The sequence below is a fragment of the Symphalangus syndactylus genome, chromosome 3 (genome assembly GCF_028878055.3).
Source record: "Symphalangus syndactylus isolate Jambi chromosome 3, NHGRI_mSymSyn1-v2.1_pri, whole genome shotgun sequence".
Taxonomy (NCBI): Eukaryota; Metazoa; Chordata; class Mammalia; order Primates; family Hylobatidae; genus Symphalangus; species Symphalangus syndactylus.
In genome coordinates, this window is record NC_072425.2 from 43,106,109 (window position 1) to 43,130,205 (window position 24,097).

The window sequence follows — 24,097 nt, forward strand, 5'->3', positions numbered from 1 at the left end:
CTACACTGCTTTCTTTTTCTACTTAGCACAAACCAACATACCCTACATTTATTTACTTGTTTCTATATTTTATTGTCTCTTTCATACTAGAATATAAGCTCTATGTTAGCATTTTGTTCACTTATTGACTATGTGATGTTGTGGAAAGGGGAAAACTCAACTTTTCTAGAGTTTATTCATCTGTTTCCAGGTGGTCCTACAACAATGCTTGACACATACTAGGAGCTTTATAATTCGTTGTTGAATTTAAGTGAACTTTGAAAATGATGACCCTTGACACATGAAAAAGGTGGACAAGAAGGAGAAAGGGAAAGGGGAAAAGAAGATTTGGGGAAAGGAGAGAGAACAATTTTGTCAGATATGCTCAGACCACCACAATATGGACAAAGAAAACCAAGCAGCAAAAGGAAAACAGGAAGGACACCAGTGAATTATGATGGAAAAGCCCGGAAAGAAACAAAAGGAAGCCCAAGAAGGGAGAGCCATTCTTCATTGTTCACTCAGTATTCGCCAGGTTTAACTAGAGTTTTATCATGACCTGGTGCAGTGTTATCCTCAGAAACTTGGGAAGGTCTTCTGTGTAAGAGCAGTTCAGTTATTCCCTCAAGGCAGTCATGAACTTGTGAAAAACCTAATGCATATACAGTGATTCTAGGATGCTATTAATGATCAGATCAAACTATTCTCCATCATCATGTGTTTTCTTGGGAACCGCATCTGAACATAAGTGTAATGCCAAGGACTAAGAGTACCACTCTGAAGCATGGTCATAACCTAGAATGTTACACATTATATTCTTCAAAACACACACTCGAGTACAGACAATTATACCTCCTTACTATACAATTAGCAGATACCCAATCTTCCTGCAATGCAAGGACCTCAGACTTCTACACTTTTATTATTCAGATCTCAATCAGTGGAATCCTCTGGAACAAGAGGGAATTTCCAGCACACTAGAGGCAGCTTTTCTCCATTCACGGATTGTTCTCTCAGGCTTCAGGAGGGTTTCTTTCCCTCCTCATTCAGCCTGCTACTATGATTTTCACTTTTCTCTCATGGGAGACTTTTCTTCTCCAGCAACCCATTCTTGCAAAAACGATGCTGAATGTCTGGTAAATTTGTTCTGAGATACCTTTAAAGATCTGGGCTGGGGAAAACAGCATTCACTTTGCAACCTTCTTGGGATTTTTACTTAACTAGAGTCTCTTCATCCCAGGATTTAAAACATGATGGAAACTTTAACTCATGAATCAAAACAACCCTCCAGAGCTAAAAGCCAGCTGTATTTGCATAACAATTTAGCAGATCCAAACAGCAGGGCAAAGTCAGGTGAAATAAATTGCCAAGGTCATGGTCATGAAGTGGTATTAGATTCAGAAAGGCTGATCCCCAGTACTTGCTCCACCCCATGGATCTCTCTCACCCTCCTTCTAAACGATACTGTGGGATAAAATAAAATTAATCTACTGTATATGTGCAAACCACAGGCCTGCCCTTAACTCTTTCCTTACCTTCTAGTTTCAGATTATTCAAATCATGAAGGAAAAGATTAGATCACATGTTAACTTCACTGTATTACCATACAAATGAAATAACTTAGTACAAACCGTGATCTGGGGACTCTTTATCTAAACTGGGAACTGCTGTTGACTGCATTTTAAACTCTAAAAGTATTTTGAAACTCTTTAATTTCTTGAACTAAAAAAATTGCTTTGAATTCACTTTGTTTTAATTCTGAGAACCTAAAAATAGGGATTCTCTAAAAAAAAAAAAAAAAAAAAAAAAAAATGCAAAGGCCTACATGCCATAGACAAAGAAGCTGAGGAGATAGAAATGTGTAAATAATATTTACTTTAATACCCTTAGCTAGAAAAACCTTAAAAGCGACACATCTAGAAGCTCATTAAGTCACAGCCTCTTTGAACCTATTTCAGTGAACCACCGAATTTCAGATCCCTCAGGTGCGACTCCGAATTCAGAATTCTCACCAGCTCAGAGTCCTTTTTTCCTTGTTAGGTTTTAGTGAATTTTGCAAACTACGACTCCCAGCCTTTGAGGGTAAAGGACTTTCCAGGGGCGCGGGATGTGCCACTCGGGAATCTCACCAACAGTGGGCGTTTAGCGCAGCCAAGCGACAGGCAGGCGCCAGGGCTCAGCTACAGGGAGGCGCCGGCTGAGGCGGGGAGAACTTTGGCGCTCGGAGCAAAGCCACCCTTTGCTGGCCAGTCGCGTTGCTCCTCCGAGGAAGCAAGCTGAGGTGGCGACTCGGTGGAAAAATAACGAAAGAAAGGCAGAGAGGAAGTAGCGAGAGAAGAGAGAAAATGAAGTCAGCGCTGGAGGAGCCTGCAGGAGGGTGGCCGACAGTGGAGCAAGGTGGATTTGGCTTCTTTTCCGCACCCCGGGCGTGAACGCCCTCTCCAACGCGACCCCAGGAAATAAGTGGGTCTCGCCTGGGCAGAAAAGGAAAAGAATCCAAGCGAGAGCGCGTCGCTCCTCTGTCACTGCTGCCCCCGAGGAACTCCGGCTGCTTCTCAGCCCGGCCGCTTCTCAGCCCGGCCGCCTCGCGGGACTGGACGCAGTGCCCGAGGCGACCTGCAGATGGGGCGGGCAGGGAACGGGCGCTCCAGCCGCGGGTGACAGGCGCCGGCCCGCCTGCCTGCCTGCTCAGCGCAGTGACCCGGGCGGGCAGAGGATGCCAGGCGGAGGGACCTGGGAGCGGGATCTGAGACTGCCGGGGGCAAGCTAGGCTCCAACTTGCATGGCCTAGAGACCGCTCCAGCTCCTGGGACTGCTTCACCGAGTGGAGTGAAGCTGCGCGCGGGACCTGGAGGCGGAGACCTCAGGCAGCGGCTGCAGAGGGGCAACCCGGGCGCAGAAGGGGGCGCGCTTTCTCCCTACGGGTCTCAGTAATGAGGAGACTGAGTCTGTGGTGGCTGCTGAGCAGGGTCTGTCTGCTGTTGCCGCCGCCCTGCGCACTGGTGCTGGCTGGGGTGCCCGGCTCCTCCTCGCACCCGCAGCCCTGCCAGATCCTCAAGCGCATCGGGCACGCGGTAAGGGTGGGCGCAGTGCACTTGCAGCCCTGGACCACGGCCCCCCGCGCGGCCAGCCGCGCTCCGGAAGGCAGCCGAGCAGGAGCCCAGAGGGATGAGCCGGAGCCAGGGATTAGGCGGCCCCCGGCGCCCTCGCCGGGCGCACGCTGGTCGGGGAGCGCGCTGCATGGCCGGGGGCCGCCGGGCTCCCGTAAGCCCGGGGAGGGCGCCAGGGCGGAGACCCTGTGGCCACGGGACGCCCTCCTATTTGCCGTGGACAACCTGAACCGCGTGGAAGGGCTGCTACCCTACAACCTGTCTTTGGAAGTAGTGATGGCCATCGAGGCAGGCCTGGGCGATCTGCCGCTTTTGCCCTTCTCCTCTCCTAGCTCGCCGTGGAGCAGTGACCCTTTCTCCTTCCTGCAAAGTGTGTGCCATACCGTGGTGGTGCAAGGGGTGTCGGCGCTGCTCGCCTTCCCCCAGAGCCAGGGCGAAATGATGGAGCTCGACTTGGTCAGCTTAGTCCTGCACATTCCAGTGATCAGCATCGTGCGCCACGAGTTTCGGCGGGAGAGTCAGGTGAGAGGAGTCTGGTGCGTGGAGTGGAGACGGGCGCTGCTGGGGGCCGAGGCCATTGCATGAGGGGAGATAAAACGGCTGGGTAAAGTCTGAGGGGAGTTGTTGCTTTATAACTTTGATATTGTTTAACGATTAGGCCATGTTCGTAGGTGGTAGGTAGAAGGACATTAGTAGAAGTAGAATAAAACATTTTAAGCGCGGATGGAAATAAAACGCGCAGTGAGGTCGCGGCTGGAAGGAAAGAAGTGGGGAGAATATGAGGGAAAATCATATTTTGACCCGCTGGGAGAAATCTAGTAGATGCCCGACGGGAAGTAGAAGTCGAGGTTCAGGACCGTGGAGAGTGGTCAAGTTTCTGAAGACCGACAAGAGCAGGGTATGGGGGTGGGATATCCCTGACTCCTGGCTAGGTGTCACACTCCCAAGAGGAACTCTGACAGCATGTGTCGGAAAAGCAGCATCTGCTCTCTCTGACTTCTTCGGAAGGTGTGCCTGAGCCTTAGGCAATGGTGTAAGGAAGAAAGCACATCGGTCTGAATTCCTTTGGGTAAATAGAAAATCTGCACCTAGTACAGAAGCCATAGGTAAAGAAGAGTGGTCAATTAGTCTCTGATATTGGAAAGCATTAGAAATATATAAAAGTGTAAAGATGAACGGGGAGATTTATTTGGGGATTGTTTCTTTGTCCCTACTTTCCTTCTATGTAATGTGGACTCAGAGGCTGGTATTCAGTTGCTGTGTTCAGCCCATTTCTGTCCCCATCATCTAAGAATTTAACAAAAGGAATTAAATTATTTAGTGTTTTATTAAAAAGGCTAAATATATTTTCAATGAAAGAGCTATTTGTGAACTTAACGTTGACAACTAATAATGAGGAGATGAATATTTAAGGACAAGACAGAGTCCTTTTAGTAATGAGTTTTCTGCCTTTTGTATGTTACTTTTATCATAATCTCAAGCTGTGTTAAGCCTTGCACAAAGTATCTATGAAGCAAATAGGTAATTGGCATGGGCCCATTTTAAAGACTGAGAAGCTGACAAAAGTCCGGGGACTCGATCAACATTGGTCAGTGTACTAGTAAAAAAGTCCACACTCTGGAGGATTTCTGACTCTACATCATTTTCACTCAACTCTTGCAGCTGGAAAAATACGTATTTCCAATCTTCTTCCACTTCTGATATATGTGCCGAGATAAAAACTAAAATGAGTAAGGGCAATATACAATGGAAAATTTGATATCATCTATGCATAAATTGTCAAGGGAGTACTAAAGATTTCTTTTTCTAGAAAAAAATAAATCTCACATTTTTAATCTTAGGAAGGTTGAGTACAAGCCATTTTCAGCAGTTGCCCAGAAGATTCCTAGCCGAACTACAGAGATTTGATCTGTAGAGTGCAGGCTAATTAACTTTTATATAAAATATTTCTGTCACCTGAATCTGAATGGTGTAGGCAGCAGATGGGAAGGCACGGAAAACATAGGTACACAATGCTGCCAATGACCAAAGTGTTATAAACATGAAATTGCATCCATAGGGTGCATCATTATTAATATACATGCAGAATCGGATCTAACAAAATGCAGGAGTCAGAATCACTTGCTTCTCATCATTGCTTCTTTATTACCTAATACTTCGTAAGTGGCCAATAGTGGTCACAGTCCCCAGACTCCTTTTCATTTGTAGATTGTTTGGCAAGAGTCTTAAGTAGCAAGAATTTTTCACCAAAATTCGTGTTCCTTAGTTAGAAGGGAAGTTGTGTTCTAGAATGGATGTGTGCAGCATACAGCACATTACAACAAGGGGACCAGAAAAACCATGAAGCAGAATCCAGAATCTGTAAACTTCAAAGCTCTAAGACCAGGGGTGGTGGGGGGGAATAAAGTCCTCCAGGGACAAGCTGACAATAAAATAAATACTCTGTCAAGCACATTTGCTTCTGTATTTCAACTCAGAAACATATTTTAAATCACTGTTGACACTGTTACTTTCATGGCACACATCTTGAAAGGGAGAGATTATTATATTAACTCAGATCTAGTTTGTTCAACTGACTACATTTTCTTTCATCCCCCTTTTTATTTTAAATTCAAACATATCTAACTTGTCTTTCTTTTGGTATATCATTTAAATGTCATTCTATAATATTCTGTATTAAGAATGTTCTGGTCAATGCCAGGTCACTGTAATATGTAATTTTGAGATGACCGTAATCTGCTTTCAGTGAAAATAATAACTGATGTTTCCCTTGCTTCTCTGGAAAAGTGGACCTTCCTCTAATGCAGTGATGTGATTTTTAAAAACTTTCTACATATAAAAGGATGTCAAACTCATTTTACACATTAAATAAAATTGACTTAATCTAGCGACCATCCTCGGAGTCTACTGCCCAGTGACCTAATTTGTTGGTTGTGTGCGGCTCCCTGAATAAAGGATTCTAGAAGAAAGTGGACTTTTTCACACAACCGAGTAAAATAAAATTTTGTATCTTACTTAAATCAAAATTGCTTTCAGAGCAAGAGCAGCAACAGCTGTTTTCTCTCTCTTTTGGACTGCTGATTACATTCATCTGAAGGTTTTAATTAACCAGCAATAGTTTTGGTAACATCCTGCCACAACTCTTAAATGGAAAGAGCTGCCACTGAGATGGACAAACCCCTGAGAAAAGCATAATAGTTTTATTTCAATATACTATGTATTCAAAATAAGATAATCACATAAGATCATCACCTTCTAGGGAGTCAGCTTCTTTCAGGTAGGGAAATTCATTAAAAGTAAGTTAGTTAACTACATACTTTCGGAAAACATGTATATTATAACTGCATAATAAAAGCTTAATAAAACATTAAACATAGGATGGAGTCAAAGCAGTTTTCCATCAAAAGAATTCTGACTTCACTACAACACTCAAACCCCACTTGAGGCTAACCCATTTTATTAAAATGATTACTTCTTTGTTCTAAATTCTATTCTTATGACCATCAAATAATGATGCTGAATATGAACCTAATTCCATTTACACTTAAATTAAATTCCTGCAGTTATACTTTCTTTCTCTCTCCTTTCCATATGACTTTTTCTTCTACAGGTTTTGTGTAGTTTCTTCAAAGTTAACTCCCTAAAGTTTACTTGCTGAAGTAGTGACAAGTACACATTTTTTAAAAAAATATACACCTCACGTTAACTTTATATTGGTTCTATTAGGCAGAGTTAATGATGTAATATAATTGGCTTAGATCCAAATCCATGCAATTAAAAATTGACTGCACAGCCAGGCATGGTGGCGCCTGCATGTAGTCTCAGCTACTTGGGAGGCTGAGGCAGGAGGACTGCTTGAGCCCAGGAGTTCCAGACCACCCTGGGTGACATAGTAAGACCCCGACTATTAAAAAAATTTTTTAATTAAAAAAAAAGTGATCACACTACTGTTTTCAACACTCTTGTTGAATACACCAACCACAACTTTGCCTGCTTCATGAGCGATATGTACTAACAAATTAATATATGCTTCTTTCATGGAAATATAAGTGTTTTAGACTGTGCATTTTCTCTGACAGTACAGAACTAAGTACTGAAGCCTATTTATTAGAATTTGGCTAACACAGCACTATTTTTGCATGGCACAGGGGTACCTCATGAGGGGACCAGTAAGGGATATTTATTTTTAAAACATCTGCTCTCAACTGTGTTGGCTTTCTTTGACTTGCTCTATGCAAAGCACAGCTCTTTCTCATCTGCAAGAAATATATTCCGCAATTCATGATGAATAGCTGATAGTCGCATCTAATTGTTGCTGACTTAAAGATAAACAATTTCAAATTAAATGTCAGGTGATGCAAAACTTTTTAAAGCAGTGATCTTTTACAGGTTCCTCTTGAAGAACAGAGACCTGGCATTAACTTGGAAGTATTTTTTAATTTAGTTATTTACTTACAATATGTATTCGTTTTTCTAGATAAGTGGAGCAAAGGAGACTAGCAGGCACCATTTATTGAGCAATTAGTTTGTCTCTCCCACTTTTCTTTGTGCTTGCCAGAAAAGTATCACTTAATCCATGAAGAATATATTTGCTCGTGAATTTTGTCTGACCATTATATCTTAGTTAATTTATGATCGAATCAGCTGAGCTATCTGAAGACTAATGCCAATTTCTAATTCCTCATGTTTTATCTTCTGGTGCTGCAGAAGGCAACATGGATTTTGTGCCATTAGATTTTATTTTATAAATAACCCCCCAGTCAAATTCCAACCACAATAGTTAAAAGGGCACAATGTAATGAAAAGCATATGAAATAGTGGCCAAAACGTTCCCAATCTGCCTGTTTCGTTGCAGATGTTCCCAATCTATCTCTTACTAGCCACGTAATTTTGGGCAAGTGACTATCTCTGAGCATCTACACTTATCAATCAAAAGAAGGTACTTTACCAATCTGACAAAGATGTTGTGAATCAAACGAGAAAGTAAAAGTACTTTGGGAAAGTTATAGTGTTACCCAAATAACTAGTGGAGAGGTGTTGGTCATTATCTGATAAGAATCACTTAAGTGTTAAAGTTTAACTAATTTTCTATTAGAAATTACTAATCAAAATGAGATATGATTCACATGTAAAATGTTTCCATTCACCCTCACACCATCCTCTTTACCCTCTCCCTCATTTTTTTTCTCTTAAAAAAAAGTGAGCTTAGAAATAAACAAAAAACTAGGTTCCTAAGTAGGTTGCACACTTGCCTGGAAAAAGAAGACATGCCACAGTACTGTTTCTGTATTAACAGCAACTTTTAACCTATGGCACATCTAACACAGCTTCTAGAGCCTTAAGTCCTGCCATAGAAATATCATTAAGATCCCCAAGATATTTGAGAAATGTTGGTCCTTCACATTGCTCATAAGTTTTTTCTATAGGCAAACTATCATTCAGGAAATTATGACCATACAGAGTCTACCCCACTCCCACTCCTATTCCACCAACTACACCGCAAAGCAAACATCCAAATTTTTTCATAGCAAGCTTTCTTGATAAGGAAAGCAGTGTGTTGATTCATACTGACCTAAGCTCCTTATCTCATCATGGATATATAATTTACAAACCAGCTACTTTGAGTCCCATTGCCCTAGATAACCGTATACTCTCTTAGGAAAGTATTGCTCATTTTAGTGGCAACAGTAAAACTAGAGATGAGAAATCTCATTGTCTTTTTTTCTGCTAGCTCTGGCTACTGCCACATATACACAAGAGCAGAGGACCTATGTAGCACCAGAAATGTGATGCCAAATCCATAAAACTAGGCAAGAAGAAAGAACATCTCTTAGCATCTGCCATATTACTTTTTGAGTGAATGTATGAATGACAAACTCATAGAAATCTTTAACCTCTCAGTTGTCTTTTGCTGATATTTTCTCTATGAGATCACAGGAGAAAAGAGCAATGGGGAAGAGGTGAGCTAAGAGTAAGCCAACTCTCTCCGTTTCCTTCTCCTTTCCTCAACCTGACACCTCAGCCAAATTCTCAGATATTTTATTTAATTGTGTAAGATTCATGCACTTTCAGGGAGACTGTCAACTGTATTTGATCTCCTGCCTTGAAAAAGTGGGTTGATCCCTGACCTGGCTGGCATTATGTCATGAGGAGTAAACTCTGACATTGAAAGGCTGGTGTCTAATTGGCCAGGGCTGGTTTGTTAATGGAGATGAGCCTGCAAGAGTTCATGTGGTAGAGAATTAAGCAGGATGACTCCTTTTTTAGTCAGGATGAATTACACCTCATCATTATTCATCTGAAACATAGATTTAGGAAGAATTTTAATCATATATATTTTTGTAGCATTTATGTTTTTCAAGGCTTTTTCACAAATGTGTTTAAATAATCTCCTAACAGCCCTGTAAAGTAAATGATTATGTATAGACAAAATATGGAGAAATAGAAAGAACTATGCATTGTAGGAAGTGATAAGCCATCCAGAAGAAAAACAGACTAATAGCACCTTCTTAACTTAGTCTATTTGTCAGCCTTCAACCAAAGAACAGATTGGATCCATCACAGCTTTTGTAATAGCCCAGAAAAAAAAAGGGATAAAAGAGAGAAGTATCTACTTCCAGGATGGACTATTAAAAGCATATTATATAATAATGTTCAAAACAATGGGAATTTAATTAATTGAATCATAATCTTTTAACGGAGGACAATGTACTCATTCAAAATGAGGATATATTTATTGACACAGAAAGATAGAACAATTTTACAAAAATGTATGTAAAGTGTGACCTTGTTCCTGTAAAATATGAAGTCTAGAACTTTATAAAAATCTTAACAGGGATTACAGAGGGTGAAAGTCTACATTTTTCTCTATTCATGCTTCTATTTTTCTAAAAATAATCATTTTTACCTACAGAATTAAAAAATAATAGAAAAAAGATAAGTTGTCTTTACACTTTCTCATCTAGACTTTCAATACTTCAGTATGAAAATACATATTTTAGAAAGAATAAATTGTAGTGTATGTTTAAATTTATCAAAGCCCTCTCTCATCTCTTTTATAATTTTATCCTCACAGTGACTTTGTGAGGAGAGCCAGACAAATATTATTACCGTTATAATGTAAATGAGACAATTATAACATATGATGGAGGAAAGATAAGGTGGGAGTTAAGAGATTACATTTTTGAGAAGCTCAGAGCTATGTTAGAATCTTGGCTGTACAACTTTTTAGACATCCTACCTTGGAAAACATACCTGATGTCTCCATGTTTCAATTTATTAAGTCATAAAATGTGATTATCTTATAAGTTTATGGTGAGGACTGCACCATATGTACCTAGAGCAGTGTGTTCTTATGATGTTGATAATTGTTCTTTTAGCATAAAGTGTTGATGTGGCAAGATTCATAAAAACTAATCAGAAAAAGAACTCAAATATTCTACCTTATTATGCATTCTCAATGTGTCTATAATATTCAGGCTTAGGACCTCCAGCTCCAGCAAACTAACCCTGAGAAAAATGAAGAAATCTGCTGTTTTGAAGTCCCACTTAGAGTTCTGGTTCACTGAAGTGTACTCGCAATTTAAGTGTGTGCAAAGTAGGTCAGCAAAGAAGTGAACTTTGAAGTCCAGTTTTACCTAGTTGCTCCTTTATATGGGTTCAGGGTGGTTGGAGTTTTGCAGCAGTTACATCAAGGTTAAGAAGAAGCATGTTTTGGTCTATTAGATGGTCTTAGTGAGGAACTCATAAGTCTTTCCTATCTATTGCTATAACTTCTCATAGGAGGCCCTGAGGAACTAAACTCAGGGAACAATAGAACAGAAATGACGGTTTCATTTTATTAATAAATGCATTAATGCCCAGTGCCCTGCTGCATAGGTCTTTAGGAAAAGATTGGGTTGGGACATATGACTTGGGCTTCAGGTTTGTGTGGCATTTCTTAATTCTAAATCTTGATCTTCCATCTAAGCAAACAAAAGAAAGAAGTGACAGAAGAGATGGAGGACAACAGATGTGAGCTTATGAAACAGGAGTGAGCTTATTTTGGTGTGGTAGGGCTGAGTCCCCAAAAGAGTTCCAAATCTGAATCCTCAAAACCTGTGAATATGGTTTTTTTTTTTTAATGGCCAGAAGGACTTTGAAGATGTGGTAATGTTACGCATCTTGAGATAGAAAGGGTATCTTGGATTATCCAGGTGTACGCAATGTCATCACAAGGATTCTTATAAGGAGGCAGAAGAAGTCAAGGTCAGAGGACGAGGTGATGTGACAATGTGATAAAGGAAGCGGAGACTGGAGTGACACACATTGAAGATGGAGAAGAGGCCATAAGTCAAGGAATACAGGCACTCACTAGAAACGCAAAGGCAAGAAAATGGGTTCTCCCCTCAGAGGCTCGAGAAAGAATGCCACCCTTGACTTTAGCCCAGCAAAACATATTTCAGACTATGACCTCTAGTCACAAGTAATAAGAGAATAAGTGTGTGTTGTTTTAAATCACTAAGTTCTTGGTAGTTTGTTACAGCAACAACAAGAAATGAATACAATTGCCCACACAGACTTATGCAGGGAGGAGGTGACAAAAAGATAGAAAGGGATCTGGCCCACCTTATCCTTGGAAGGCAGCTTCCATTTCAGCTTATACACTTTGCATCTGGAGAAAAAATGTTGAGAAAGGTTAAGCTTGGTGATTCTACCCACTAGTAAGTACAACCCAATTGATATTTGGGGATTCTTGTTAGAAACAGCAGAGTCTACCTGGACATGGATTGAAGGTTCAGCAGTCTCCCCTTTTTCATACAGGCTTTATCTATATCAAAGTAACAATATGGCTTACATTAACCCAAAGATTAAGGGAAAGTAGCACTGCTATAGGCCAGGGCTTTTAGAAATGGGACACCTCATGAAGCAAAATCGCCATGTTTTATTGGATGCAGGCTATATCAAAACTGATGCACACAACTTCGTGGGACCTTCTAGATGCATATTGCTTTTCTGATTATAAAAGCTGTGCCCATGCACTACCACCTGTGCATTTCCACAGATTAACCCTGAGTCTCATTTAATGTGTTTTATTCTTTCAAGGATAATGGTTTGAATTTTAGTAACAGTGGAGTACAATTAAGAAAAACCCTGTTATCACTCTAACTGGGCACTGGCATCAAAGAACAGGAGAAATAAAGAAAAAATTAATTTTTTAAAAATTTTCTGAAAATGCAGATTTGACATGGCTTTTGAAACTTGAGCATTATGCTATTTCCATTTAAAAGGCGGGACTTTCCTTTGTGTTTGCAGTCTGTATTTTCATCACACTGCAAGTGGCTGAGCCTCTACGTTTCCAAACAATAGCTCAACTTGTACCTTTCAAAAACATTCTTAGAAATAACTTAGAAATGGGTTGTTATTCCTCTCCTCGCCGCTAGGGGTGGTATTAGCTGAAATTACTGAACATTTGGGGCAGTAGCAAGCACTTTGATGGCAGTACAACCTGCATGCAATCTATGGGTGTTTTTGGATAGAAGGCCTCAACTAGAAGCCAAACAGAAGCTGTGTTAATACTCTCCAGATTAAAAAGAAAAGTTTTTGTTTTCATAAAGTTGAACATGCAGCATGTCTTTGTCTAACAGAATCACAATCTGGCTTAGTTGTGGAGTGCTATTCTTAAACAGAGATTCCTTTAAACAAATAATTTGCTTCTACATATTGTAAATGTAGGAATGGGAGCAGATATATACACAGAGAGATGTTATTGTGTTGCTGATACAGGAGGAGTTAATTTGAGTCTTATCACACATTGTATTATACACATAAAGAAATGCTTCAATGTATGCCTGAACATGAATGATAAATCTAGATCCGAATTTATCTAGTGTGCATTCACCTGGTCACAGACACAGAGAGCCATCTAGTGGTCTCCAAAATATAGCTTTAGGCTGAAGCGTCCTAGGAATCCAGTCTCACAAAACAAAAAAGGATTCCAAGCAGCTATTAGTTCATTCCTGGTCATTTGACTGTGGAAAACGTAGGTTAATTCACCAAACAGAAGATCTTCTGCCTTCTACTAAGAAGAAGCTTCATCAACTTCTGCTGTACTGCCAGCCTATCTATAATTGCAGTTAACAACTATAAAGTAAGATATCTCAAAGTGTGTCCAGTGGGGTTGGGAGAAAAATGAGATAAAGTCTTACTATCTTTAGAAATGTAGAGTCATTAATTCTTTGTAGCTGTATTTGCTGTCACTTTCATTCATAAGGCAAGATAAAGAGATGCAGACATTTTATTATGCTAAGCATATCATTTATTCCTTTATTTCTGATTTTAAAAAAAATCTATGCTCTTTATGGATAGTTCTAAGAGTTAATAAAATGCCAAAGAATTCAAATCACCTATAAATACACAATCAAAAGATCTACACATATGTGTGTTATAAAATTGGGGCCATCCTACTTTATGGATTTTCCTAACATATTCACACATTATAAATGTCTTCCCATATCACAAATATTTTTCTCCATTATTTATAATGGCTAGATAGTTTGCCTTTGAATGGGTTATTTCTTGATTTGTTTACCTAGTCCTTGCTGTTTAAAATCAGATTTGCTTCCATCAAAAAAGAAAAGAACACTGTTACCGAAGGGATTTTACTATACTCATCTTCCTTAACATTTTTGTAGTTACTTGTGCTGCGGAACACCCTCTACTTGAGTTTTGTGACACCGTCATTGTTTTCCTTGTTTTTTCCCCTGTCCTTTCATTGTCTTTTAGTGATTATGCTTCTTGTCCTTGATCCCTTATAATAATCACCATCGTACTGTGCTGTCTAATATTATAGCCTCTACCCAAATATGGATACTTGAATTTAAATTAAGATTATATAAAATTTGAGTCAGTTTCTCAAGCACATGAATCACATTTCAAGTGTTTAAAACATCTTATGTACCCCATAAATATATATGCCTACTATGTACCCACAAAAATAAAAAATTATTTAAAAATTTAAATTTAAATTTAAAATAAATAAATTTTTATTTAAAAAAATTAAATATTTTAAAATTTTTAAATAAAATATTTTTTTAATTTTAAATAAAAATTTTTAAATGGGAACACATAGGTAGTGACTACTATATTGGACAACACAGATATAGACATTTTCATTTCCATAGGAAGTTCTATTGGATTGTTCTGTCAAAGGATGTTCTGTTGCAAAGAAAGAGAAACTCCCACCATGAAGCTCAAAAGCAGGGAATTTGTGCTGAAATCTTACAGGGAAATGACATGAAATAGAAATGCATGAAGTATAGCTGAGCTGTACTGCCAGAAGGTGTTTAGGTAGCACCTCTCTCTTCCCTTGCTCTGGGGCCCAGTGGCTCTTCTCTCAGTTTCTCACTTCACATCTGCTACAAACTCCTCTCGGGATACCAGCTGATTCTTCTGCCTTGCCATAGCTTTTCCATGGATGTGGTTTTTATGGTAGGACTTAGCCTGACTCTATATGACTTTACAACTCTAATCAATTTATCTGACTACATTTCTTATATCTCTTAGTTCAAATTATCCAGATATCTGATTGGTTTAACCCAAATTGGTTTCCCCTCATCCCAAATTATATGTCCTCCCTTAATCCAATCAGAAATGCCCAGATTCTTAGGTTGCATGCTCAATACGAGACTGACTTAGAATACAGTAGTAAATAAAACAGCAAAGCCCAGGATCTCAAAGAACTCCCATTCTAGCAGGGAAGATAGAAAATAAGACATGCAAACAAATAAATACGTAATATATTATTATTAGACAGAGACAAGTGCAATGGAGAAAAACAAATCAGAATGTAAGATTAGAGAATGACTACAGTTGGTAAAGTAAGGTATGTCTGACCACGGCATGTGAGCAGAGAATGAAGTAAGGAGTGACCCATAAAATCTTCTAAGGAAGGAGCATTGCAAGCCAGGCCAACAAAAAATACAAAGACCCTGAGACAGGAATGAGCACAGCAATAAATAATTGTTGAATAAGTGGACTATTCTTAGTACCATCCATAACACAATTTTTAGTGGGCACTATTTCAAAGGAGGTATCAATAGAGAACCAATAACCAGATCTAGTACACCCTTTCATACAGGCCTTTTCCATAGTGTCAGCTACTGAATTTATCTCTTTGCGTGTGGCAAGGCCAGGAATTTCTAACTTGAATTTGTGGTTATATCTCCAATTCTCACCTTAAATTAAAAATACGTAAAGATGTCTTGAAAAAGTGTTTTTCTCTCACCTATAACAAGACTTTTCATAACATCTTTGACTTCTCCCTTTTCTTGTTACCAGGTTCTGTTGCTTTCCTTCATATATTTCTCATAGCCCCATTCTCCCTTCTTATTGTCACATTACCTTCTTGCATCAATTCTTTTGAATAGCTTTTTATTATCTAGCTTCTTTCCACCAGACCATTCTGCGCACTGCTGCCAGATAAATTTTCTTAAAGCAATTTTTATTCTTTCATTCATTCATTCAACAAATACTTATCAAATATAGTGCCCTGAGCTTCATGCCATTCCCTTGCTCAAAAACCATTTTACTATAACAATATTCCCTTTCTTTTTCCATGACCCAACACTTCTGTGGGGTGAAATACACACCTTAATAACAATGACTCACTACAGCATTAATTCACAAAATTGGAGTGGGGTGTGCCACACTCAAGAAACTGTATTAAATTATCTAGATTTTGAGAGTATAATTCAATAAAGCATTCCATCTCCTACTGACATGCTAAGATTCAGACATGCTCCCCATAAAGCCAGAGAAATATAGGTTAATAATCAGCAGCAAGTTACAGAATCTGGCCCTCAAGTCCATCCACAAACATGTACTGTATTAGTTCATTTTCACATGCTGATAAAGACATACCCAAGACTGGGAAGAAAAAGAGATTTAATTGGACTTATAGTTCTGCATGGCTAGAGAGGCCTCAGAATCACAGCTGGAGGTGAAAGGCACTTCTTACATGGTGGTGGCTAGAGAAAATGAGGAGAAAGCAAAATCAGAAACCCCTGATAAACCCATCACATCATTACTATCACAAGAATAGCACGGGAAAGACTGGCCCCCATGATTCAATTACCTCCCCCTGCGTCCCTCCCACAACACGTGGGAATCCAGGAAGATACAATTCAAGTTGAGATTGGGGTGGGGACACAGCCAAACCATATCATTCTGCCCCAGCTCCTCTGAATCTCATGTCCTATCATTTCAAAACCAATTATATCTTCCCTACATTCCCCCAAAGTCTTAATTCATTTCAGCATTAACCCAAAAGTCCACAATTCAAAGTCTCATCTGAGACAAGACAAGTCCTTTCTGCCTATGAAGGTGTAAAATCAAAAGCAAGCTAGTTACTTCCTAGATACCATGGGGATACAGGTATTGGGTAAATACAGCCATTCTATATGGGAGAAATTGTCCAAAACAAAGGGGTGACAGGGCCTGTGCAAGTCCAAAATCCAGTGGGGCAGTCAAATTTTAAAGCTACAAAATAATCTCCTTTGACTCCAGATTTCACATCTAGGTACCACTGATACAAAAGGTATGTTCTCATGGTCTTGGGCAGCTCTGCCCCTGTGGCTTTGCACGGTACAGCGTCCCTCCTAGCTTCTTTCACAGGCTGGCGTTGAGTGTTTAAGGCTTTTCCAGGCACATGGTAAAAGCTGTTGGTGGATCTGCCATTCTAGGGTCTGAAGGATGGTGGCCCTCTTCTCACAGCTCCACTAGGCAGTGCCTCAGTAGGGACTCTGTGTGGGGGCTCAGACCCCACATTTCCCTCCTGCACTGCCCTAGCAGAGGTCCTCCATGAGGGCCCTGCCCCTGCCACAAACTTTTGCCTGGGCGTCCAGGCATTTCTATACATCTTCTGAAATTTAGGCAGGGGTTCCCAAACCTCAGTTCTTGACTTCAGTGCACCTGCAGGCTCAACACCACATGGAAGCTGCTAAGGCTTGGAGCTTCCACTCTCTGAAGCCACAGCCTGAGCTCTACGTTGGCCCCTTTCAGCCACAGCTGGAGCAGCTGGGACACAGGGCACCAATCCCTAGGCTGAACACAGCACAGAGACCCTGGCATTTTCCTCCTGAGCCTCTGGGCTTGAAATGGGAGGGGCTGCCATGAAGCTCTCTGACATGGCCTGGAGACATTTTCCCCATGGTCTTGGGGATTAACATTAGGCTTCTTGCTACTTATTCAAATTTCTGCAGCCGGCTTGGATTTCTCCCCAAAAAATTGGTTTTTCTTTTCCACTGCATCATCAGGCTGCAAATTTTCTGAACTTTTGTGTTCTGTTTCCCTTTTAAAATGGAATGCTTTTAACAGCACACAAGTCACCTTTCGAATGCTTTGCTGCTTAGAAATTTCTTCTGCCAGATATCCTAAATCATCTCTTTCAAGTTCAAAGTTCCACAAATCTCTAGGGCAGGGGTAAAATGCCTCCAGTCTCTTTGCTAAAACATAACAAGAGTCACCTTTGCTTCAGTTCCCAACACGTTGCTCATCTTCAACTGAAACCACCTCAGCCTGGACCTTATTGTTCATATCACTATAAGAATTTTTGTCAAAGCCATTCAACAACTCTCTAGGAGGTTCCAAACTTTCCCACATTTTCCTGTCTTCTTCTGAGCCCTCTAAACTGTTCCAGCCTCTGCCCATTACCCAGTTCCAAAGTCACTTCCACATTTTCAGGTATCTTTTCAGCAACGCCCCACTCTTCTGGTACCAACTTACTACATTAGTTAGTTTTCATGCTGCTGATTAAGACATACCCCAGACTGGGAAGAAAAAGAATTTTAATTGAACCTACAGTTCCACATGTCTGGCAAAGCCTCAGAATCATGGCAGGAGGCAAAAGGCACTTCTTACATGGTAGCAGAAAGAGAAAATGAGGAAGAAGCAAAAGTGGAAACCCCTGCTAAACTCAGATCTTGTAAGACTCACTCACTATCACTAGAATAGAATGGGAAAACTGGCCCCCATGATCAATTACCTCCCTCTGGGTCCCTCCCACAACACATGGGAACCCAGGGAGATACAATTCAAGTTGAGATTTGGGTGGGGACACAGCCAACCCATATCATGTACTCTTTCCAATTCATGGCATTCTGTTGAGATATAGGTACACAGAAAGCACAGAATTTCTTTTGTTTCACTTCTATTTTAAGTTCAGAGGTACACGTGCAGGTTTGTTACATAGGTAAACTTGTGTCACGGGAGTCTGTTGTACAGATTATTTCATCACCCATGTATTGAGCCTAGTTTTCATTAGTTATTTTTCCTGATCCTCTCCCTCCTCCCACCCTTCACCCTCCAGTAGGCTCCAGAGTCTATTGTTCCCCTCTATATTTCCATGAGAAAGCACAAAATTTCTAGAAACAGAAATGTGTGTATGATTTTTTAATCAATAAATTTAAATCATTTTATTAAAAAGCATTTTTCTATTATCTATCTATATGGAAAGACAGATATATACCCAAGTTGTCACAATTTGCAGATGAATTATGCTCTAATTCAAAATTGATTTTTCCATTGAAACAATGTTATCTGTACTTGTTAAGACCTCAGGCCAGGCCTCAAAAGCCTATTTGACCCATTATATAGCAGAGTTCTGGTATTAATAATTCTATAGACACTGAACATCATCTGTAACAGACTCTTTCTGTTTGAGACCAAGGGGTTATGGAGTGGGGAGGAGAATCAGAGACCTGTCTTCAAGTTTGGTTTTACAATCATCTGTAGAGCTTTGGGAAACCTCTCTGAGCCTCAGTTTATAAATAGTCATTCATTAAACAGGTTTTTATTGAGAGCCTACTGTGCCATTTAAAAAAATTAATACAGACTTCAGTGAATTAATACACATAAAAGCACTTTATAAATTCAAATTTTAAAAATAGATGAGAGGCATTGTTATTGAAGCATCTTCTTCAGGAAAACACACTCTTAGCTTCAATTCTGGAAAGTTAGGACATATCTTCCTTGGTACTAATTTGGCGATACGAACAGCCCACCCTTGTTTCATCCTCCTGCAATGGACCAACACAGTCAAACTGTAACTTCTAAATGTTCAGCAGCAGCTGGAAGGGGTGGAAAAAAGAGCAGGGTTTCATAATTCCCAAACGGGGACTTAAAAATGCGTTTATCTTGGATGCTCCCATAGTCAGGGAGAAGAACCCAGGGTGCTCGGCTGTTCACCTTAGGCCTGAGGAGGAAGAAGGGAGGTGGGAGAGTCATCAGGATAGGAGGACTACAGCCAGAACACAGGTTAGAATAAGACACACTTGGGAAGTCAAGTATTAAAGCTAGGATTGCTAGTTTATATTCATAAAAATATATTAGTTAAGATTTAAGATTGCATCAGTTTCTAAATAGTACTGGGTAGTGGGTTGAAACACTGGAAATGATCATATCCTATTCATAACCTATGAAAGTTACTTCATTTCAACTCTGCCTTTAACACTTGCAGGGCAGCAGCCACTTAAAGTCCTTTGCATCTCCAGCTTTCAGAACCACTTCAGGATTTAGCCCTGAGCTCAAGCCAGGGGAACCATTAGGTTCTCCTTGCAGAATGAAAGAGGCAAGTAACACTAAGAGAGATCAGTAATAAAATCAGTAAGCTTAACCATGGTCATACCATCTCTGCCTACAGTATTTCAATGGCTCCTAATTGACTTAAGAGGCCATTGAAACACTGAAATTTAAATGACCTCCTAACCCATCCTTTACTACCTTTTTTTTTTTTTTTTGAGACAGTCTCGCACTGTTGCCTGGGCTAGAGTGCAGTGGTGCAACCTCAGCTCACTGCAACTTCCGCCTCCCAGGTTCAAACAATTCTCCTCTCTCAGCCTCCTGAGTAGCTGGGATCACAGGCGCATGCCACCATGCCTGGCTAATTTTTTCGTGTTTTTAGTAGAGACGGGGTTTGACTATGTTGGCCAGGCTGGTCTCAAACTCCTGACCTCGTGATCCGCCCGCTTCGGCCTCCCAAACTGCTGGGATTTCAGGCATGAGCCACTGCGTCCAGCCCACCACTTCTATTCTCTTGTCCCAGCTTCTGTCAGAAAGAGAATCAGCGTACTAACCTGCTTAAACCCTTCCACTACTCCCCTAAATGGCAGCAGTATGTCCCAAACTTCAGGCATTCAGGTACTGCCCTCATAATTTTTGCCATACCTCTGCATCATCTACTGCTGTTAATGTTTTAAATTAACTTGTTGTTTTACCTAAATAAATTCACTTTTAAAAATCTTTTCATGACAACATTAATGAAATACCAGTACCACTTGCCATAAATAGAAATAAACTATAAGAATAAATACACAATAAAAACTAAACAATTCTAGCTAGGTACCCTTGCCTGCCCGAGGTCTGAATCTGAGTGCTTTTTTAAAAAAGGAAATTTCCAGGTGTTATAAAAGTGTTAAAGACACACTGACACCAAACTGAGGCTTTATGCTTGACTAAACAGATGGATTAAATGCTAATTGAAAAGGGATTAAGTTTCTCACTATGTGATTCAGTGTTATATTAATGTAAAGCTTCTGAACAACCTAAAATCATCTCATGAATCACCTACACTCTGCCAAACAGTAACCTATAAGGTGAATTCTAAGCAACTTAGCGTAGCATTCAAGACCCTTCATTATCTGATCCTCACATCACTCCTCTCCTCATTTATTCTTCATACTAACCCTTGCCCTTTGTACTTTGTGCTCCAGTAATGCCTAAATGTGCAATACTACTCCAAGCGTATGCACATGTTCTCACTGCTTGGCATACCATTTCCCCCTGTGTCTGCCTGAAGTTCAATCTTCATCCTTTGCTCTTCTGTGCATGGTACACTGGCCACTCTCTCCCTACCACTATTAACAACTTTCACTTCTATGTGACTTTTCTACAGTCGTCTTTCTAGATCTGTCACACAGTTATGTAATTATTTGTTAACATGTGTCTCTCTCCTCCTCTCTCACTAGACCAAACCCTGTGCTCCTCACACAATGTCTTGCTGATAATAGATGCTCAATGACTATTGGATAAACTGAATTAATGATCCACTTTCATTCATTCTAGTGTACCACTAAATCACACCTGTGGAAAACCCACCATCTGTCAAGGTATGGTAATGTGAACCTAAGAGAGTGCAATGCCCTGTGAAAGAGGGTCCTCATTCACTGCGGTGGACAGAATTCCTGACCACCTAGAATTTACCATGTTATAAGATGTAGAACAAAGCTGGAAAAGTAAGGCCTTGTGAAAATTGATTTTGTAATACATAGAAAACCTGTTTCTACTACCCTATTAAACTTTTCATACTTCCTTCATTCTCCCCAAATCATTTTTCAATTTGCCACTGACCACAAATGACAGAAAGTGACATTGTTCTCATATCTTTGAACCACTGCTTTCCCAACTCCTCATTCCCCTCTTCTGCCAATTTCTCTATATTTCATAGCCAAAGATTCTTGACATTTAAAATTAGAGAAAGTCAAAGTTGATGAAAAGTAAACTTACTGGAAATAATCATCAGTGAGAAAGGAAAAGCCTGGAATTGTATTTTACCTTGTTATCTCCTGTCAAACAGAGGATCAGGAAATCAGACAAGAGTTTCGATCTTGCTAAGATTAGCCAACTGTATTCCTAACTTCCCATTTTACTCACTGCTCATCCGTCATTAAGTATGATTCTTTAGGTTTCAGCCGCCGGGTGTGGTAGCCATCTGTTTGTTAGCAGCACCCAGATAATTTCAAAATATAGATTCCCAGATTTATCAAATCAGAACTCCTGAGGTTGGAGCACAGAAATCTATTTAAAAAGCAAACAAACAACTTCACATGTGATCTGAGTATCATTTGTTTTTTGGACCACATTATAAGAGTGTCATCCAACATAATTTTCAAAATGTGACCAGGAACCACCTGGAAAAAAAAAAATCACATTTGGTGGTTTTTAAAGTATAGAATTTTAGCCTCACTGAATTCCACTGTATTATATGCTATGACCTCATATCTCTGTTTTCTTTTTAACAAACTCCTCCAGGTTATTCATATATGCACAGTACAGTTTGAGAATCAACGACCTGGGGCAGAGGTCTCAAACTCAGATGCCTTCTAGAGGCCATGAAGGTAATGGAACTGTCCAAAATAGTCCCAAATAATACAGTAGGGAGTAGCGATATCATATGTCACCGAAGAGTGCCTGGCCTTTCTACAGCAGCCAGCTAGCCACTACTCAGCTGCAACCAGCTGTTACTCACAGGGAATGTTGCCAGATATTCTGACTTTTCAAGGGAAGACAGACTGGATTTTTAAAATGTAAAAATCTCCTTAAATGTTGACAACTTACTCACTTTTTAAAAAACAAACTTCATGCCTGCTAATGCTGGAGGGTCACCAGTTCAATACCTTCTGGACAAGGAAATATCGAGGGATTTGTAAAGCAGACAAGTATTAGCCAGAAATGCCTCACTGCCTGGCTGAGTAAAGGGAGATGGCATAGGATAGGGCTGTAATCATAACAAGTACAGTTCCTTTAAGGTACAGCTAGAAAGAGCTAGAAAAAGTATATAATATAAAGGACAGGTGGACACCCTCATGTGAAAGCAAGAGACAAGAAAGAAAAAAGGCTGTAAAAGATAATGAATATAATCCATTCTATTCATAACGTGCCCATAAATGAATCTTAGAAAACCTTACTCATAAAATAGAAATAATGAGATAATGGTTACTACTCATAGTGTTTGAGGTATTAATTAAATAGAATAGCTTATATCATGTGGATTAACAACAGCAGCTGACATGTAATATATATTCAATTTTTTTTAATGCAAGTTCTTTATTTTCTGTTTCCTCAGGCTTCTGTTCCCTCACACTAAAATTCAAGAGGCACTAAAGAAAAGCAATCTCATGGCAAAAAGCCAACACACTTTCTTAATTTCCATGTGTGTGTTTAAAAAAAACCTGACATTTCTATGATGTGATAATTAACAAGATTGTGATGACAAAGCCATTCAGCCCCTCATTGTCCTTTTCTCTCTTAATTCTGCTTCTTCCTTCCACTCTTTAGTGTTTCCAAATTCTATGCAAAAGAAGTTGCTAAATAAATGGACTTGAGAATTCTTCTGAATGATTCGGGAAAAGTGGATAAAGTCTGGGCTACATTGGTCTAGAAAGATTGCTTTCATTTTATTGCATTCTTGATATATCTACTTTTTAAAATATAATTTATATATAAAAACAATGCAACGGTGATGTTTAAAAATGTATTTACAAGGCAAAAGATTCACAATTTCACCACCTTAATATATATTTCCTTCCAATTTTTGTTTTTCTGGGAGGTTACTGTTTTCTGTTTTATTTGCCATTGTAATTCAAGGGTCTATTACACTGCTTTGCTCATAGTAGTCACTCAGATATTTGTTAAGGAATGAATGAATGAACTCCTGAAATTGTCATGTACAATTGACTTTGTTTTCTACTTGCTCACTTTCATTATGTCATGAAACTTTTATGAGTCTCCACAGACTTCCAATAAATAATATCTCTCTACCTGTTTTGCTGATTTTTTAATGATAAAAATTTAAAAAATGTGAAATTTTAGAAAAGAAATTTTAATCCCACTATCCAGAGACAATTACTCTTAATTTGTTGAGATATTTTATCCTAGCATTTGTTATATAAAACTTTTTCTTTAAACATGGAGAATTTTGAACTCCTAGCCTTAAGATGCTCCCATTTCGGCCTCCCAAAGTGCTAGGATTATAGGCATGAGCCACCATGCCCAGCCTTAAACATGAAGAATTTCTATTTAGATTATTTCATTTAATATGGCATTGCCAGTATTTCCCATATAATGAGATGCCCATGGTCCACACCATTATTTTATTAACTGCTTATTATTCCAGGCTCTTGGATATGCACAGAGTGTTGACATTTTCTTTTTTTTACCATTTTTGTCACAAAATGTCTCATGATAAAGGTCTT

General features: G+C 39.6%; 1 protein-coding gene and 1 long non-coding RNA gene across 2 annotated transcripts in view; one reads left to right on the forward strand and one right to left on the reverse strand.

Moving 5' to 3' along the window:
• The first annotated feature begins 2,200 nt into the window (after window positions 1-2,200).
• GRIN3A (glutamate ionotropic receptor NMDA type subunit 3A) overlaps window positions 2,201-24,097 on the forward strand; it is a 168,579-nt gene continuing 146,682 nt past the window's right edge. The window contains exon 1 of the mRNA XM_055271635.2: window positions 2,201-3,611. Coding sequence (XP_055127610.1) covers window positions 2,913-3,611 — 699 coding nt within the window. The 5' untranslated portion in view covers window positions 2,201-2,912. The remainder of the gene's footprint in view (window positions 3,612-24,097) is intronic.
• Window positions 11,715-24,097, reverse strand: part of LOC129479090 (uncharacterized) — a 125,169-nt gene continuing 112,786 nt past the window's right edge. Inside the window, exon 4 of the long non-coding RNA XR_008656552.2 lies at window positions 11,715-11,742. This is a non-coding gene — a long non-coding RNA (uncharacterized lncRNA). The remainder of the gene's footprint in view (window positions 11,743-24,097) is intronic.